This window comes from Pelodiscus sinensis, chromosome 3 (genome assembly GCF_052426305.1).
Source record: "Pelodiscus sinensis isolate ZL-2025 chromosome 3, ASM5242630v1, whole genome shotgun sequence".
NCBI lineage: Eukaryota > Metazoa > Chordata > Testudines > Trionychidae > Pelodiscus > Pelodiscus sinensis.
The window spans coordinates 134,775,250-134,794,738 of NC_143054.1; the positions used below are offsets into that span (position 1 = coordinate 134,775,250).

At 44.6% G+C, this 19,489-nt stretch overlaps 1 protein-coding gene across 3 annotated transcripts in view; it reads left to right on the plus strand.

Annotated features, from left to right (window-relative positions):
* The window catches only part of DRC8 (dynein regulatory complex subunit 8), a 56,555-nt gene that overhangs the window by 24,659 nt on the left and 12,407 nt on the right, over positions 1–19,489 (plus strand). For all 3 annotated transcript variants that reach the window (XR_012902832.2, XM_075924896.2, XM_075924895.2), the window contains exons 2-3: positions 4,290–4,374; positions 18,776–18,848. Coding sequence is in view for 2 of the 3 variants with exons in the window: in XM_075924896.2 (XP_075781011.1) it covers positions 4,290–4,374; positions 18,776–18,848 (158 nt within the window). In the remaining variant the exon portion in view is untranslated. The remainder of the gene's footprint in view (positions 1–4,289; positions 4,375–18,775; positions 18,849–19,489) is intronic.

Here is a 19,489-nt window from a genome sequence, read left to right on the forward strand (position 1 = left end):
GACATAATGTCATGAATAGGACAGGTACAATGGTGAAGGATGGACTTAAACAGCATGGATCCTCTAATGAGGAAAAATACAGGTTGAGAGCAGCCAAGTAAATTAATTTGGGAATCCCTATCCCCACTGGTCTCAAAAAATAGGAGTGTCTGTAGCTTTGTGCATAACTCACTTGAATAAATTTAAAAATCCTAAAATATTGGATAATCTGCCAAGGGTAATAAATGAGGGGAAATCAGGCTGCAAATAGCCTTTACATTAACATTGGACGAATGAATTTTAAGGTATCTTCTTTCTCAATTGCTCAAGTGGTTTAAAAACTAATTGAACATGAGAAAATAAAACATTGACAAGTATATATAACATTTTGGTGATATAACAGGTAATATGTCCTTTTTCATTGTGTGACTTTGCTGAGAATAAGTGCAATGAAATCTTCATGGGTCCTATAGATCCTAAGTTTCATTCAAGCCATTTAAAAAATCAGACATTTTGTGCTATTACTTCTCAGGGCTTTGACACATTGTGCCTTTTCCTGTTTGTATAGTCACATTAGAAATCTGCATACATATTGCACAAAGGAAAGTCCCATGTGTTCTAATTGGGCACCTATTATGTATACCTAGCAAATAAATATTTCAATACAGAGGCCATCTTGTAACTCCGTGGTCCCCAACACGGTACCCGCGGGTGCCATGGCGCCCGCAGGGGCATTTGTGTGTGCCCGCCAAGTGCTCGGGGCTGGCCTGGCCCTGGGCACGTGGCGCATGCGCGGTGCCGGAGCCGGCCCCGGGCACATGGCGCACGGTGAGCGCCGGCCCCGGGAGCGCCGCGGATTGGCCGCCCGCGCTCTGGGCGCGCAGCACTTGGGGGGGAGCGCTGGCCCCGGGCGCGCAGCGTTTGCAGGGGGCGCTGGCCCCAGGCGCGCGGTGCTTGGGGGGGGAGAGCGCCAGCCCCAGGGGCGCAGCGTTTGCAGGGGGCGCCAGCCCCGGGCGCACGGCACTTGGCGGGGGGAGAGCACCGGCCCCGGGCGCGCGGTGCTTGGAGGGGGCACCTGCCCCGGGCGCGTGGCTATGGGGGGGCCCCGGCCCCAGGCGTGTGGCTATGGGGGGGCCCCAGCCCTGGGCATGCAGCTATGAGGGGGCCGCCCCCGGGCGCGCAAGTGTCCCTGCCCCCTGGCGCCCGGCAGGCGAACGGCCACGCCCCCTGGCGCCCGGCAACCTCTAATGGTTGGGGACCACTGTTGTAACTCATCTAATCTGCACATGGGAAGGCTCCTCCCTATACACAAATATTTCAGTACATTAGAGTAGTATAGAGTGTGAAGGCCTGACCCTTAGAAGAGCTGAAAACCTACTGACGCTATTTTCTATACTGAAACCACTACAGCAGCACAGTTGCGGTGTTTTCATATGTCCACTCTCTACACTGATGGTATGAGTTCTCCAGTTGCTGTAGTCAATCCACATTCTCAAGTGCTAATAGCTAGATCAACAGAAGAATTCTTCCATTGACCTAGTGCTGTCTACACCCAGTGTTAGGTACACTTAACTGTTTCTGAGGGGCATTGGTACCAACTCCATGGGTGCTCTAGGGCTGGAATGGTCTGGAGCGAGGGGAGGGCAAGCACTCCTGTGAAAATTATAACGTTGGCACCTCTGGTCAGAAATATGGATTTTTCACACCCCACAGTGACAATGCTCGGATATCAGAGGGGTAGCCGTGTTAGTCTGAATCTGCAAAAGCGACGAGGAGTCCTGTGGCACCTTATAGACTAACTGAAGTGTAGGAGCATAAGCTTTCGTGGGCAAAGACCCACTTCGTCAGATGCATGCATCTGACGAAGTGGGTCTTTGCCCACGAAAGCTTATGCTCCTACACTTCAGTTAGTCTATAAGGTGCCACAGGAATGCTCGGATAGTTAAACCTGTTAGTGTAGACCTGGTCTTAGTTCAGTGAGAATTACAGGTGCTCAGTAGAGGCTTGATCCAAGACCCATTGAAGTCAGTGCAAAGACATCCATTAATTTCAATGGGCAGAGAATCAGATTGTAGGTCAAGGATGGACAACCACTAATAGTGGGTGGGCTGCAGGAGTGGCCTTCCTTCACTTCAGAGGGCTCCCCTCCCCCCCACACCACTCATGCACTGGGGCACCATAGCCCCACACTTGCCTACTCATCCTTCTCGCAGCACTTTCAGAGCATGAAATCACCTGATTCATGCTCTGGCCTTATCTTCCTCTCTGTCCCAGAGCTAGAACACCATGATGAGAGAGGAAGAAATGGGCACAAAGTGCAAGTCAGGCACTTAGTGTCTCCTTCAGAAGTGCTAGGAGGGAGTGGGAAGATGAAGAAAGTGTGGGGCTATGGTGCCCCAGAGCCCAAGGTGTGTGGGAGAGGGGGGGCAACCAGGGGCTCTGTGAGCTGCAGGTTGCCCACCACTGTGTTAGGTGGTAAGCACCACTTAGGATCAGGTCCACTTAGGTTTTAACGACAGAAAAGTTTTGCTTCAAGTGGATACCAGTACAAACCACATTCAGGCTTTTACCAGTTTTTAAAGAGTGCTAAGTGGTGTAGTTTTGTAGCGTGAACAAGGTGTAAGACACCAAATGCAAAATAATGTTTTTGGAACCTGATCCAAATCTGTTTCTGTAAATGGCAATCTTTCCACTGCATTTAGAATACTTTTAATCAGATCTCTAGGTACACACCAGCCTGTACACCAAGGGTAGGGAATCTTTTTTGGGTCGGGGGCTGCTGACCCACAGTAAAATCAGTCAGGGGCTGCACACAAGTGAGGAGCAAAATGAGAAACCCCTGACTGAGAAGGAGAAGGACACTCATCACATTCCCCTTGCACATGAGAACCTGGGGGGTCCAGGCTGGTAGATTTTGTGTGCTTCTGCCCTATGGATGGGTGGCAGAGGGGATGGAGCACCAGCGCATGTTCCCCCATGTGGGGTGGGGTGGGGTGGGGTGGAGAATCCCTGAGCCTCAGAGGCCGGATCCAGGCAAGCTGTGGGCCACATCCGGCCCTCAGGCCTGAGGTTCCCCATCCTTGCTGTACACTGACGAAGAACTGTAACTTAGCAACAATGGAAGAAGCCAAGTTGGTAATAAGTTACAGTAAAGACAAACATGATGGCCTGATCCTTTCCTGCCTTTTACCTTTTATAGCCAGTTATGCTTGTGTAGACCCACTATATCCCTTTCAGGAATCTGATAAATATACCTTGCATGGTCCCAAGTTTCACTTCACTTAACTTATTTCATTATAAAATCAGACATAAAAAAGTTTCATAACACATTATTACTGAAAATTTGTTTACTTTCTCATAATTATATAGTAAAAATAAATTAATCAGAATATAAATATTGTACTTATATTTCCATTTATACTTACATTTACTCTTACTGTTTTTGAATAGATATACACAGACAGACGGAGAGATAAACTGTCTCGAATATATACAGGTTGGACCTCTCTAGTCTGGCACTCTCTGTTCCGGTAACATCTGTAGTCTGGCATGATTTTAGTTAGCCAGATGTCCACTTATCATGGATGTGGCCAAGTTTCCTGTAAAGTTTGTTTACAGCCACCAGTCCTAGTTCTCAGTGTTCTGTGCTCTTATTTAGCTCTAATTTACCCCTAAATGTCTTCTAAGAGCCCAATAAGCAGCGGAAGTGTTGGTAATGCTGCTAGGCAATATTGGCCTCATGTGGTTTGACAAATTCTCTGGTTCAGCACCGGTCATGTCCCGAGGGTGCTGGACTAGAGAAGTTCAACCTGTATTACCAAGAGTGCTATTATTGACCTCAAGGATCAGATCCTGGGAGGGTTGACGGGGAGGGAAAAGAAGACAGACTACAGGAGGAATGGCTTCAGCATAAAAGGGGCACTAGAAGGTGTTGTATTCATCCATTCCTTAACAGATGGAAGGATTGTTTCTACCATGTGAGACAATTGGAACCTTTGAACAGAGAAAAAACGTAGAAGGGGAAAGATGAGTCTCTTCATCTCTCCCTTTTTCAAAAAGAAAGGGATCCTCAAACAAAGGTTTAAGATTAAATAGCTAGAGTAAGATGTTTAAAGAAATAAAGTTGTAGAAAGAGAGGCTGACGTATGATCTGGAGGTAGAATGGAAATGTATGAAACCTATATGTTTACAGTGAATAGGGGAAATTCAGGGGAAAATGAATTATTACATTTGAGTGTGGAGATTTTATTTTAGCCTTTCTTTCAGATGATAGCTTGTTGAAACTTCTCTTTTTGTTTTTTGTTTTGCAGAAGCCCTAATAGCAGACATTCAGAAAAAGATAACAGAAGCTTTTGAAGTGTTCGACCACGAATGCAATAAAACTGTGGATGTCAGGTTTGAAAGTCTTTACACGGAAACAGTATGGAATTTTTTTCAGAGCAAAATGCTGTCCTAAATCATAAACCATTTTAACAAGAAACAAAAATGAAATAATGCCCTATGATCTTCATTTTGTAACCATTTATGCAAATGCTTAATTTGATTACTATGAGTAGTCTCAGCGATTGAAGATTAATACTGAACTGGGAGACGAGGCAGTGGGCTGTCTGGGCATAGAGACTGGTACAAGAGCTGAGTGCGGGGAGAAACGGGGGTTGGTTGGGCAAGGACTATGGGAGTCTAGGGATGTGGAGAATGAGATTAGATGACAAGCTGGGTGGGGAAAGGGAGGGCTGAGGCTGGAACAAAGTTAGGCTCACGTGGAAGAAGTGCAAAAGAGTTTATATCCACTAAAGCAAACACCCCTCCAGAACCCAAAATGAAACCCAAGAATGATATTATAGGGTGAAATCCAGACTAGTGAACGGCATTGTCATTCTTGCCCTGTAACCTGGGGTGCCCCACAGTGTTTTGCTACTGTAGCATCTACCTAGGCTTCTCACAAACAGCCTTCCAGCTTGCAGGTCACACCACAAGTGTCTCTGTATAGCCAGAGTCATGGTCCAGCAACACTGACCCCAGTAGCCTGTCAGCACATACCAGCTACACTATAGCTTCAGGCAGCTCTGGTCACTATTTGCACGGTGACCTCAACACACTCCCAATTTTGAAGTTTCCTCCAAATACATATGTTCAGCACTAGCCAACTCTCTTCTGAATAATTCAGATATATTAGCCCCATTGCTCCTCTAAAGCAATCAATATGTAGTTTACTATCCCAAATGGTGTTACCCACACCATTCACAGCACGGATTAGTTTTGATTACATAATAAAACATGTTTATTTTACTACAAAGAGATGGGTTTTATGTGAGTGCAACCACAAGGCTTTAAAATCAGAAATGGTTATGAGAGAAATAAAGATAAAATGCTTCCCAGAACTAAAACTTAACAAACTAAACTTAAAAGCTTCAGAAGAGTAGCCAAGATAGTCTGTAACTAGCAAAACTTAAAAAACAATGAATAGTCTGTGGCACCTTAAAGACTAACAAAACATGTAGATGGTATCATGAGCTTTTATGGGTATAACCCACTTCTTCAGATGACTGGCTAAAATTACACATGCTCTGAGTACCAAGGCTGATCAAATGATTAAGATCTCTCCCAAAGTCAAATGGACTGGTATCTTTGTCATCTTAGGGGAAACAGCAAGAAATAGATGGGGAAGGGAACTTAGAGTGTTTTTGCCCTTTATTTTTATAGTTCAGTCATACTCTGGAATGTATTTTCATGAGGGTTACCACTAGATAAAGTTCATTCCCCGCTTTGAGAATGGAGTCAAGGAGTCTGGTTAATAAAAAAAGGTCCATGTGGCTGTCTGCTAAAATTCAAATAGATCTTCTCCTGCACCCTTTGTTGCCAATAAATGGCTACTTGACAATTGAATTGTCCAGAGGGGACTAGAGGTGTACGCTTAACCTTTGTTTTTCAGAAATAGGTTTACTCACTCCCCAAACTTGTCTGGCAAACAACCTTACCTCATGACTTCAGCTTATATTAATAACTTTATATAATGTTAATACATGTGTCTAACCATGATATTATTGACCAGTAAGTTACTAGTTTTCAGATTATATCTTACAAGGGATATTTGGTACAAAGATTATTACAACAATGTATAGGGTGTGAATATAAGAGTGTATTTGGTCTAGGAGCAAATATCTGTAAAATCCACTGTCAAAGTACGTGTTTCTTCCTCCTGTAATGCTGGTCTATGTACAGGGTGACAACTTACTATTGTAAGTAGTTTCTCAGTTAGCTCAAGTTGCAAAAGTGTGCACTGTGGATCTATAGGTCCAACCTTGATGATGATTCACATGGGTGGCAATATGAAGCCACAGGTAGAACTTGAAGTTCTTCTTCAAGCAGTGTCCCGTGGGTGCTTCACTGTAGGTGTCGGGCTTGTCCCAGCACCGCGGATTGGAGATCTTTTCTAGCCATAGTCTGCCAGACCGCACATGCGCGATGCACGTCTCGTGCCTTTCGCACTGCTTTATGTGCGCGGTCCGGCTCCTGCCAGTTCCTCCTGACCATCCTCGGCTGCAGACGGAGTGAACGCTCTTTCCTCAGAATCCTGTCAGGATTGAGAGAGAATTATAATTAGTTAGCTAGTTAGTTGTTGTTATATACTCATAGTCCTCGTTAGTTACCGTTCTAGTACATATCATTTAAAAAAAATTGTATAGTTAGTGTTTGTTGAGGCGACACATTAGTTGTCAAATTTAAAAAAAAAAAGGAAAATAAGGGGAAAGAAGAAGAACTGTAGACTACAAGAGACAACATGCCGCGATCACCTGGATTTAAAAAGTGCGGCACATGTCGCGAGCTGATGCCTGCCTCAGATGGGCATGCTCTCTGCATACAGTGCTTAGACAATGGACACATCCCCTAGAAATGTCCCCATTGTTCTAAGCTCACAGCGCAAGCTAGATGGGAAAGGGAGATGCAGCTTAAAATGCTCTTATTCGATAAGGCATTACAGCTGCAAGAGACTGACTCCTCCCACCCAAAGGAACTCATCGAAACCAGTAGACGCCGACCATCGTCGCGTAAACAAACGAAGAGGAGACCTTCTCCCTCTCGTTCCTTGCCCCCGACGCGCATTAGCACAGGGGATAAGCCAGGCAACTCGAGCATGCTTCCTACATGCAGACCCGATAAAATGAAGCAAAGCCGCAGCACAGCAGCACCAAACCTGCCATCATCGAGGTATATGGCACCAAAATCATCTACGGTACTTCGACTGGCACCGAGCCCTGAGCTGGCACCAGTGTCAACACCGGCACCAATAGAGACATTGGCACCGGTGCACATCTCGGCACCGACAACCACCTCAGCGCCGACACACACCTCGGCACCAGCATCCTTGGCACCGGCACCGACTCTCCATCTGATGCCGGCACCGCCACCACAGCCGGCATTGCCAGCACATTCGGCACCGCAGCACAGCTTGCTAGTGGCACCGCCCCTTCACGCTGCAGTGCAGCCCATACCCAGGGACATTTCCACTCCGGGCTCATCTTCACCTGAGCAATCCCCAGAGCAGATTAAGATTCGACAAAAGACTCACAAGTTACCAACGCCCTCTCCGAGCCCACAGCAAACGCGTTTCTCTCCGGAACTGCCTTCATAGTCTCCGGCTCGTTCATTTTTGTCAAGACATTCACTGAGACTCTGTACCACAAGGCGAACTCATTATTTCCTTTATACCTCATTTCATTATCACCATCGGCACCGACGCTCACCAGCACTGTCCACACACTCAAGGGGAAGGTCATGGTCATCTAGATCCCCTACACTCTCTAGTCATTCAGGACTCCATGGGACACATAGAAGCAGATGCTACTCCAGGTCCCCGTGCAGCTCACGCTATTATGATCGCTTTCCCAGTCACTACTGCTACTAAAGATGTCACTCACATTCACTTCGCCGGGACACATTGCCATCACCATTCCCTCACCAGTCTCAACCATCATCTACCAGGAGTACTCTACACCATATTCTACACCATATTCCATCGCTGGGGGTTCCCATCAGTACATCTTTTTGCCACACGTTGCAAAGCGAAGTGCCCTCAATACTGCTCGAGAGACAGGATCAGCTGAAACTCCATGGGCGATGCCTTCCTACGCTATTGGAGTCATCCCACCTTCTGTATCCCACCTTCCTGTATCCCACCTTCCTGCCCACTCCCTTAATTCCCAGAGTTTTGGAGAATATAGCAATTGAAGGAGCCACAGTAATTCTAATATCCCCCTTCTGGCCACGACAGACGTGGTTCCCTTACCTGTCTCACATGTCGTTCCACTCTCCATATCTTCTTCCCAGATGCCACGACTTGCTGACGCAGAACCACGGGCGATTGATGCATCCTCAACTCGACCACTTTGCTCTGATGGCCTGGTACTTAGTTGGTTCCAACAAACAGAAATGATCTGTTCTCAAGCTGTCAAACACATCCTGTTACATAGCAGAAAATGGAATACGCGGAATACTTACCTTCGTAAGTGGAGACACATCTCTTCATGGTGTTCTGACGTAGACTTGGATCCATACTTGACACCTATTTACCGCATTTTGGACTTTTATATCTTAAAAATTCCAGCCTCACCTGCTCCTTCCTCAAGGTGCATGTAGTGGCTATCACTGCCTTCCAGCACTCAGTGGATGGCTATTCCATATTTTCTCATCCAATGACAAAGAGATTTATGAAAGGGTTGGCTAACCTTTTCCCACACCACAGGCAGCCAGCGGACCCCTGGAACCTGGAGCTAGTTTCGAATGCCCTAACTCAACCCCCTTTCGAACCTCTAGCGACATGTGAGCTACACATCTTAACAATGAAAGTCATTTTTCTGTTGGCGATAACTTCAACACAAAGGATCGGGGAGCTGTCCGTCCTCTCAGCGTCACCGCCCTACATGATATTTACTCCTCAGGGAGTGATACTGTGGCCTCAGCCTACCTTTTTACCAAAAGTAAATTCAGAATTCCACATAAACGAACCAATTATTCTTCCCACATTTTATCCCAAACCCCACTCCTCAGCACAGCAGGCACACCTCCATACCTTGGATGTCCGTTGAGCGTTGGCATTCTACATTGATAGAACACGATGCTTTCACAAATCTCAAAGCCTCCTAGTGTCCACGGCGGAATGATCTAGGGGCCATCCCTTATTGGCGCAACACCTTTCCACAATCATCATCGCCTGTATAAAATGATGCTATGCCTTACACCAGTGGTTCTCAAGTTGTTTCAGTCCATGAACCACCAGGCAAATCAAAAAATTTTCACGGACCACCTCCTTTTTGAGACATGATAAAAAAGAGCAGACAACGAACATTTTGGTTTGAAATTTATTTCTTACTAACAGATTTTTGGATTCTATTCTCACTGACAAGCTTGATATGTTTGGAGTGGTACTTGATAATGCACAACAAATATCGCTTTCCACTGCAAGCGGATTCCTCTCTTTGGACTTAATGTGCAACAAACATGAAAATCCAGTCTCACACATATAAGTTGATACAAATGGCAAAAGAAATCTGACTGTGTGTGCTGACAGATTTGGGTAACTCTCGGTCATGCTGGCTCAAAATTTCTCTGTGGTAGACTGCTGATACATGTCTTGAGCCGCAAACTCATTTTTCAGATCCAAGAATTCCTCCTGCAGATCCTCTGGAACACTATTAACATCTGTTGTAAATGGATTCCTGATGAAAGATAATCCATCCCTTGTCCTGTCCACCTTCAGAAAGTATTGTTGGAATTCGTCTTATTGCTTCCATAAATGATCGAGAATTTGTGTCCGAATGGCTTCCTTTTCCCCAAGCATGGCATCCACATATGGAAATTGAACCAAATAATTGCCTTCGACTCTTACGATCCAGAGTTCCAAATTGTCAAAAAAAGCCTTGATGATGCTTTGGTGAGAGAACAGATTTGCACCTTTCCCTGGCAGATGAAGATTCAGTTTGTTCAGGATTCCAGAAATATCGACAAGATATGCAAGTTCTAAATTTGACTGCATATCAAATTGTATGGTAAACAATGGAGACTTCTTTATTTCATCTACAACTTGTTCACTGATGTTCTGTGATATCTCATTTTTCCATCTCGATAATGTGTTGTTAGAGACAGGTATATCATTCAGCTTCCTTGCTGCTTCCTTGCCAAGAACAAGCCACACCATCTCTTTTGCACAGGGGAACACAAGTTGCCCTGCAATGGTCTGAGGCTTCTTGGCCTGTGCAACTTTGTATGCAACAATGTAGGAAGCGTGCACTGCATTGCTTGTCTTATTGGAGAATGCACTTGTTGAGTCGAGGTGCTGCCGCTTCAAACCTGATCACCACCACTCAAAATAATCTTAATCCTTTTGCAACAAGTTGGGGTGGCACTTTTTGAGATGGAGTTTCAGCTTAGCCGGCTTCATTGAGTCATTCCTCAAGACTTTGAAACAAATAACACATTGTGGCAAATCCACGCCTTCTTTTTCTTGACAAGTGAAGCCGAATTTGATGTAGTCCTTTGAATACTTGCGCTTGACATTTCTTCCTGTTGTTGCCATTATAAACAAACTACCCCACACCTGTAGCACAGGACGAATGACAGAGCAACCGCTCAACACGACAGCGGCAGCTAAACTGATGCTCAGAGCCTCAGACGGAAGTTACTGGCAACACAACGCGGTTGCATCCTAGGTGACGCTATGGATGATGTGCCGCGTGCTTGTGAACACAGTGTAAACCAGCCTACTGGCGGTGCCTACTCCGTATGAATTTGGACAAAGTTCCTGTGGACCACTGAAAAAGTCACCATAGACTACCAGTGGTCCATGGACCACCAGTTGAGAACCACAGCCTTACACAATAAGCCTCTTCCACACACCCTGAAGGCTTACTCAATGCAAGACATGGCAACGTCAACTACTTTCCTCAAAGGAGTCCCCTTACAAGACATTTGCAGGGCTGCTACATGGTCCTCTGGCTTCATGTTCGCTAAACATTACGCCATACCTAATCTCCCTATAGCCGATACAGCGGTTGCCTCAGCTGTCTTCTCCACTGCTGCAGCATGATAGCTCAGAATCCCACCTCCATTACATGAGCTACTGCTGCAAATTCACCTACAGTGAAGGACCCACGGAACACTGCTCGAAGAAGAAGTTACTCACCTTGTGCAGTATTGATAGTTCTTAGAGATGTGTGTCCCATGGGTGCTCCACGACCTGCCCTCCTTCCCTTTTTGGAGTACCTTGTTTCTTATGTCTTTCAGACTGTAGAGGATCAGGAGGAACTGTCGGGAGCCGGACTGCGTGCACACAAAACGGCATGAAAGGCACGAGACGTGCATCGCACATGCGCAGTCCAGCGGATTACGGCTAGAAAAGATCTCTGATCTGTGGCCCTGGGACAAGCCCGACACCTAGCACCCACGGGACACGCATCTCGAATAACTATCGTTACTGCACAAGGTGAGTAATTTCTTCTTATGTCCTTCCAATAGATTTTGTACTTTGGTATTACTGTGTCCCATTGATTATCTTCATTCCACCAAGTTTCTATGAAGCCTATTACATCAATGTCCTCATTTAATATGAGGCACGCTAGTTCACCCATCTTATCATTTACACTTGTAGCAATGGTATATGATCAAATGATATATTTGAAATCTTATTATAATCATACAATGGTGATGAATATGTGGATACAGAGGGTATTATGGGGTACAGTGTGTCACAGGGTGGACCAGGATTGTGTAATGAAGGAATCTGTAGGACCTCTGCATCATTTGTTGCAGAAGTTGGAAGGTATGAGGGATTCTAGAAAAAGAAAGGATTGTCTCATGATTAAGGCAGCTGACTGTCACCCTAGAGAGCCGGAGTTTATCCCTGCCTGTGCCACAGAGTTCCTAATCAATGTTGGACAAGTCACTAAAGCCAAACTTTTCACAAGTAGTCACTAATTGTGTGTCCTTCACTTTCTTGGTGCCAAAGTTGAGACTCTGTGATCTGATTTGCAGAAGTGCTACACACTCACAAATGCAACTGAAATTAATGGGGAGAGCTGTACTTTATATACATTAAGCAGTATATAATGCTAAAACGCAGGCCCTAGATTTCTCAAATTGGGCATCCACAATTAGTGGACATGTTTGATTTTAATTTCTCTGTAAATTGGGGATAATATCCTCTGCCTCACTTTACAGGGAAGTTTGTGAAAATAAATTCATTAATGTATGTAAAGCACTCCAATACTACAGTGATAAGCACCATTGAAAAGCCCATCAGGAAATAAATAATTTCATTTTTAGAGCAGAATAGTGTGGAGTAAATAAGGCAAAAATATTTAATAGCTTCTCATTCAGTGAGAATGAGTCTGTCAGCCCAGAAGATTTTTGAAGATTCAGAATCCCTACCTCACCAACTAAGGGATTAGAACACACAGTATACATCTCTGAAGAATCACCCCTCAAGAAGTGATACAGGAAAATTAGGAAGGAGAAGACTTGACATTCCTGATATTTCTGAAATAAAACCAAATAGAGAAAAATTATTTAAAAGTATTCCAACTTTCTTTTACAGAACCTAAATAAACGGGGGAAATGGGAGTGTAGGGAGCATGAATCCAATAAAAAAAATTACACAGATTACTTGAAAATATTTCATGAATCCAAGAGTGTCTGTTTTAATACTTTACAGGCAGCCGTCCGCGTCCTCCGGGGCGAGAAAAGCTGCTCCGCGTCTCCCTGGTCTGCTAGGGGAGGGGGGCCCAGCAGATCAGGGAGATGCGGAGCAAAGCCGCGGAGGATGCGGGCGGCGGGACCACGGCGCGTCTCAGCGGTCCTGCCGCCCGCGTCTCCCTGGTCTGTTGGGGGGGGGGCGCAGCTAGTGCGCCCCCCCCCCCCCAGCAGACCAGGCTTTTCTCGCTGACGCCTGTGGTAGAGCAGCTGGGGCGCTGCCGGGTTGGTCCCGCAGCGCCGCTCCTCGGCGCTACTGGACCAACCCGGCAGCACCCCAGCTGCTCTGCCCCAGGCGTCCTGATTTAGCCGCTGCTGGTCACTTTCAGCAGCAGCTGACTTGGGGACGCCTGGGGCAGAGCAGCTGGGGTGCTGCTGGGTTGGTCCAGTAACGCCGAGGAGCGGCGCTACTGGAGCAACCCAGCAGCACCCCAGCTCCTCTGCCCCAGGTGTCCCCAAGTCAGCCGCTGCTGAAACTGACCAGCGGCTGACTACAGGAAGCCCAAGGCAGAGTTGCTCTGCCCCAGGCTTCCTGGAATCAGCCGCTGATCAGTTTCAGCAGCAGCTGACTTGCGGACACCTGGGGTAGAGCAGCTGGGGTGCTGCCGGGTTGGTCCCCACAGCGCCGAGGTGCAGCACTGCGGGGACCTACCTGGCAGCGCCCCAGCTGCTCTGTCCCAGGTGTCCAGATTCAGCCGCTGTTGAAACTGATCAGCGGCTGATTCCAGGAAGCCTGGGGCAGAGAAACTCTGTCTCGGGCTTCCTGTAGTCAGCCGCTGGTCAGTTTCAGCAGCGGCTGAATCTGGACGCCAGTTCCGACTTACGTACAAATTCAACTTAAGAACAAACCTACAGTCCCTATCTTGTACGTAACCCGGGGACTGCCTGTATTTTGAAGGAAACATGCCATGATGCTGAAACATTTTAATATATACTTATCTTTAAGTGAGCATTTTCTATTATTTTCACATTCCCCGATCCTATACATTTGCTGACAAAGTCAGGACAATGAGAGTGGTTATGGGTATTTTTGGCCATGCATTTACCCAATATTTATTAGATATAGCGATCTAAAAGTGTTTTTAGTTGGTACTTCTCTTTGTTCTATATTCTAAAACTAGGGAATAAGTTATAAAATTAAGTCATCTATTTATAGTGTACAGTTTTTGTTATTGAACTTCTTAATACTCTGATGATCTACATCAGTACTTTTTCAGGAACTCACATTTACTAAGGTCTCCAAGTTTAGGAAATTCTGTGTATTTCTCAGATATCAAATGAAATTTTTTTCTGGTTGAATTAGATGTGTAGAATTACAGGATATTTCTCCATGCACAATTTAGTCCATGTGTATACTACAGCTTACTTCAATATAAGTAATGTAGCTCAGGGGTATGAATAAGCTACCCACCTGAACGACATAAGTTACAATGACCTGAGCTGCTGTGGATGGCATTGTGTTGGCAAAAGAGTTTCTCCCACCGATATAGCTACTGATGTTTGCAGGGATTGGAGTTGTTGTCTCCTGGAGGCTTAGGTTTCATCTACACCGTGGCTTTTGCCGCAAGAGCCTATGCAAATGAAGTGCATATTAGCATATTGCTGCACTAATTTGCATAATTAATTAGGGGCCGTTTTTGCACAAAAGGCTTTTACACAAGACCTGTTCTTCCTCATTTTTTTCAGGAAAAACAGGTCTTGCGCAAAAGGGTGTTTTTAGGAAAAAATGGCCCCTAATTAATTATGCAAATGGAGTGTAGGAATATGCTAATCCACGCTTCATTTGCATAGGCTTTTGCACAAGAGGGATGCAATGTAGATGTAGCCTTAGAGCAGCGTTTCCTAAACTATGGGCTGTGGCCCGGTACTGGGCCACAGGAAAAAATACCGGGTCTCAGCGTGGTTGCCGGGGTGTTCCGGGCTCCTGGAGTGCCCGCGTGGTGCCGAGTCCCCCAAGCCTTCAGCCAGCCTGGGCAGAGTCTGCAGCCAGATGTTCCGGCTCCTGGCAAAGGCGTAGCTAGGGGAGATCGTGGGAGAGGAGGGGAGGAGGAGGGGAGAGCCGGCCACCGGAAGCAGCACTGGACAGGGGAATCGGGGTGGGCCATGAAGATTGAGGGGGAGGCAGCCAGCGGAAGCAGAGCTGGCCAGGGAGGCAGGGGGCTAGCTAGGGGAGATCGGGAGGAGTAGGGGAGAAGCAGCTGCCAGAAGCAGGGCTTGACTGGGGCATCGGGGCTGGCCGGGAGAGATTGAGGGGCCGGCGGAAGCAGGGCTGCTGGGGGGCGGGAGGTTGGGGGCAGGGAGCTGGGTGGAGATGGGGGGCGGGGAGAAGCAGCCGCCAGAAGCAGGGCTGGACGCGGGCAGCGGAGCTGGCCAAGGGAGATTGGGAGGAGAAGTGGGGGAGAACTGGCTGTCTGGGACGGGGTTGGGGGAAGTGGGGCTGGCTGGAGGCGGAGCAGGGGAGGGGAGCAAATCGGCTGGTGGGGAGTGGGACTGATCATATGCAGATCTCGGGGCACTTCCCCCCTTCCCTTCCCCTGCAAAGCACAAGTGAGTCCGGCCTGGGGATTCTATTGTGCCCCCCCCCCCCCCGCATGCCCCCTAGAGTAGTTGCGAACTACTTAGACACACTCATGCAGCCTGAGCACATTTACCAGCCAGGCAGTTCGAAACTACAAATTGATACATCTCGTAATAATAAAACTTACCTAATGAGAAAATACCAGACATGTTATATGTCTGGTATTTTCTCAGTTTGTTTTTTATGTGTTTATATATTTTTGGGCTGCAAAAAACAGTACTGAAAAAAAAGGGTTCCAACTAAAGTAAAAAGTTTGGGAAATCCCGGTCTAACCAGCTTTCTGACTGTCTTGCACTCCATTTATCCAATCCATATTCCTTAACTTGCTGGCAAGAAAATTGTGGGTGACCATATCAAAAGCTTTGCTAAAGCTGGCACTGGGGGCTTTGGGAGGATCAGAAACAACTTATTTGAATATTCATCAGTTGATTAATGAATATGCAAATATGCAAATGAATGTTACTGGTCCTCTAAAAGTTCATGAATGGATTTACTAGTCCCTGCGTCAAAAAGTTTGGGAACCCCTGTCTTAGAGTGTGTGCACTTGCAGCGCTGGTGCAGCTGCACTGCTGTAAGTTCTATAGTATAGCTCATGCTTCTGTAGAAATATTTGAGAAAAGTGTGCTCTTTCATTTTGAATACCAGTGGGGATTTCAGCTTATAGTTGCTGTCTTTCTTGGCCTGGATAGGAAAGAGCTCTTAAATTCGTTTTTAATTAGTAATTAAATTAGTAATTTTCTTTTGATATTTCTTTTTATTCAATGCTCATTTTAGCTGTTATTTGCTTCTGTATATTTTGCTATATATTTTGTATTATTGTACTGCCTAGAAGCCCCAATTACTAAGCAGGACCCCATTGTGACTTACACTGCACATAGGAGTGCACACACAAAAAATACAAGTCCTCCTATGTTGCTTATAAGCTAAGTATAAGACAAGACAACAGATGAATATAGACAAGCAGGGGAGTGCATAGAAGCAATGAGATAGCGTTGGTCAGTTTGACCAATGGTACCATTAATGTTGGATCTTTATGTTGGATATGTTTTTTGAGGGAAATGCTAGTACAGTACAATGAAATGGTATAAAAAAACTTTTATAGTTTCTTTCTTGAGTTGATAAACAATAAGATGTGAAAGTCTACTAAATGTAGTTAGAAAGTCTATTAAATGTAACAAACTCACCACTTCATGTCAAAATTATTACCCTATAAAATAATTAATATACTTGTCTCGTTCTTCCTTGATTAATAAATGCTGTTTCTTTTATCTCGGTATTTTACCACGTTAACAATAATAGGTGATTATGTTGTGTCAGAGGGTGGCAGTACAGCACAATTCTTAACCATGATCATAAAAATATTATGAATGTTATCTCTTAGAACATCAGATGCCCTTGAAGAGGACAGATTTTAACCTGTTTTCAGAAAACCAACATCAATGTATTGTCTGTCCTTTAAGCATGCATGTACAAAACTAATAAGAAGCTAGCACCCTTCTTTTACTCACAATATCCAAAATAAAGAAGGTTTTTTTTGGTGATTTACGCAATATTTGTCCTATAAAATATTACACTTTATTTGATAAATAAGACAGGATTATATTTCACCTTCAATATACACTCAGATTAACTAGATGAGAATTAAACTTTAAATTCGCTAACTCAGATTCATCAAGTGGCAAGCATTATGGTTAATGTCACCATCACTTCTCTGTGCTAGAAACACAAATATAATGCACCAACTGGGAGGAGGAGGCTGGCAGAGAAAGATAATGATTCAGCTGGGACCTTTAAAGCTTCTTTACCCTATGCCACCACTGGCATTTAGCTTCTTTTAATCCTGGACATTTAACACAAACTACATGGCTTTATTTTTACAACACTTGTCTACTGTTTCCTACCTGCTGCTGCTGGGTTTTTCCATCATGTGTATAATTTGAATGTTAGCTGTTAAGGTCAAGTATTATGTCTTCCTCTACATCTGTACGGCATTTTCCACATTTTGGATGTTACTATAATAATGTGATTGTTTTGTAAGTGTGTTTGATTTTTATATCTACAGCTTATAATAAAAACACCAAATGTCTGTTAGTTGTAGTGGCAATGTTGGGTGAACCTCAGAAGTTTGGCTCAGATAAGCATTCTATAGCATAGATTTTATGCAAGATTATCTGAATTTCTTTGCTGTGGAATTAGACTGGAAAAAATTCAAGAAACACACGAGTTCTTGTGTTTCTTGGTTTACATCACACCAGAAACATCATGAGAAATCTTTTTTTGTAGTATTCCTTTTTTCTTCTGATCTCAGGCCAGATCTGTGCTACAAAGTTTGTATTTTTGTTGAGGTGTAAAAAAACCCCACAGTCGCAAGTTGACAGAGGCTGGTCAGCCTAATATCCAGTGTAGATGCAGTTATGCCAACAAAGGCTCTCTTCTTTCATTATAGCTAATGTTGTTCAGTGAGGAAGAGTGAATGTGCTGACAGAAAACAGTATTTTCCACTGGCAATACCAGTATCCCTATCTTGGTGTAGCATTTTTAATATAGAAAAGGCCTAACATGCAACTAGAAAGTGCAAAGATGGAGGGGTATGTTTTTTTAAACTCACAATTTTTTCAAAATTGAAAAACATTAATTTTGAGGTGGTTTTGGTTTTTTTAATCAATGCAAAAGAGTTTTTCCATTTTTCACCTTTGGAAACCTCAGGTAAGTTCATATACACCAGTGTTTCTTAAATTTTTTAAGACCGAGGAACACCAAGGATTTTTTGTTGAGAAAAGAAAAACAGTTTAAGAAACACTGATATATACTGTGAAACCCTTCTATCTTTGACAGCATTGCTTGATGTTTAATTTATGTGTCTATTTGAGGCATCACCAGTTTGGTCATAAATTTTATTTGGAACTTCATAACAAGTGCACAAGATTTGATAATAGGTTTTTTCCACTCATAAACCACTAATGTGTGCATGCAACATAGAGACAGACTGGTAATCTTGACCACATAGTGGTGTATTCAACTTTGGTGAAGCTCATTCAACAGTGCTGCACCCTCTTCATCTTCTAGTAGCGTTTGTATTTTATGGATAAGTTTAATGGGCCGGCATTTTACATTTATATAGAACTTTTCAACTCATTTGATTCCAAAGGGCTTTATTAATTGTTGTATACTGTATAAATATACACCCTATCAAAATCCAGCCATATGAGAAAGAGAACCATAGTCAGAAAGCAACCCATATACAACACATTGCACTGCAACCGGGTAAAAGGAGATTTTTGGGAAGGGCGACAGGACAAACCCATACTCTTTCAGAAAGTGCAGTTATTTTTAATGTCCACAAAAACAAATAAGATCTTAATTGTAAGGCCTCATGTTAAACCATTCTCCACCACACACTGCATTAGCTCTGAATTGCTAGTTGGTAGTTTTCATGTACTTTAGATTTACTGACAATAATGTTTTCTTTTTCAGAGAGATTGGCACAATCATCAGGTCATTAGGTTGCTGCCCAAGTGAAAGTGAATTACATGATTTGCTTGCAGAGGTAAGTGGGTTGTCTTTTGTATTTTTTCTTCAATCTTACAATTTACAAATGTTTTAATCTCTGCATTACTATGAGGGAGACCTAAGCTTGTTTCCCAGAGGCTGGAAATGTAATGGAGGTTGGTCATTCAGCAAGGGAGTCCTTCAGATTGCCCTGAAGCAACCCCAGAGGCTGATACAGGAGCAACATTGATGGAATACAAAGAGGAATCTTTCCAGGTATGTCCTCGCATAGTCAGCCAGACTTGGGCTAGTGGAGCTCTCAGTGGGGCTCTAAAAATAGCTGTATAGACAGTACTGTGAAGTTACAGCTGAAGCTTGGGGCCTGAGGTCCACTCTTCCCCAGGTTTCAGAGCCCAAACTACAGCCTAAGCTGCAACTTCAAAACAGTGCCTATACAGCTGTTTTTAAAGTATGGTCCCACAATGTCAAGTCTGTCAACCTGGGCTGAGAAGCTTGCTCCAAAATGTTGTGTAGCTGTATCTTCTGACTTCTGCCATTAATGGTTACTGTGATCCAATGCCAAGAGGGTGAGGGAGGTTTTTGTTGAGAACCAAGCATACGGTTTGGGTTCCCCCCCTAAATTAATGGAGTTGTGCTAGTGTAACTAAGAAGAATTAGGTCCAAATGCAATTTTTAATT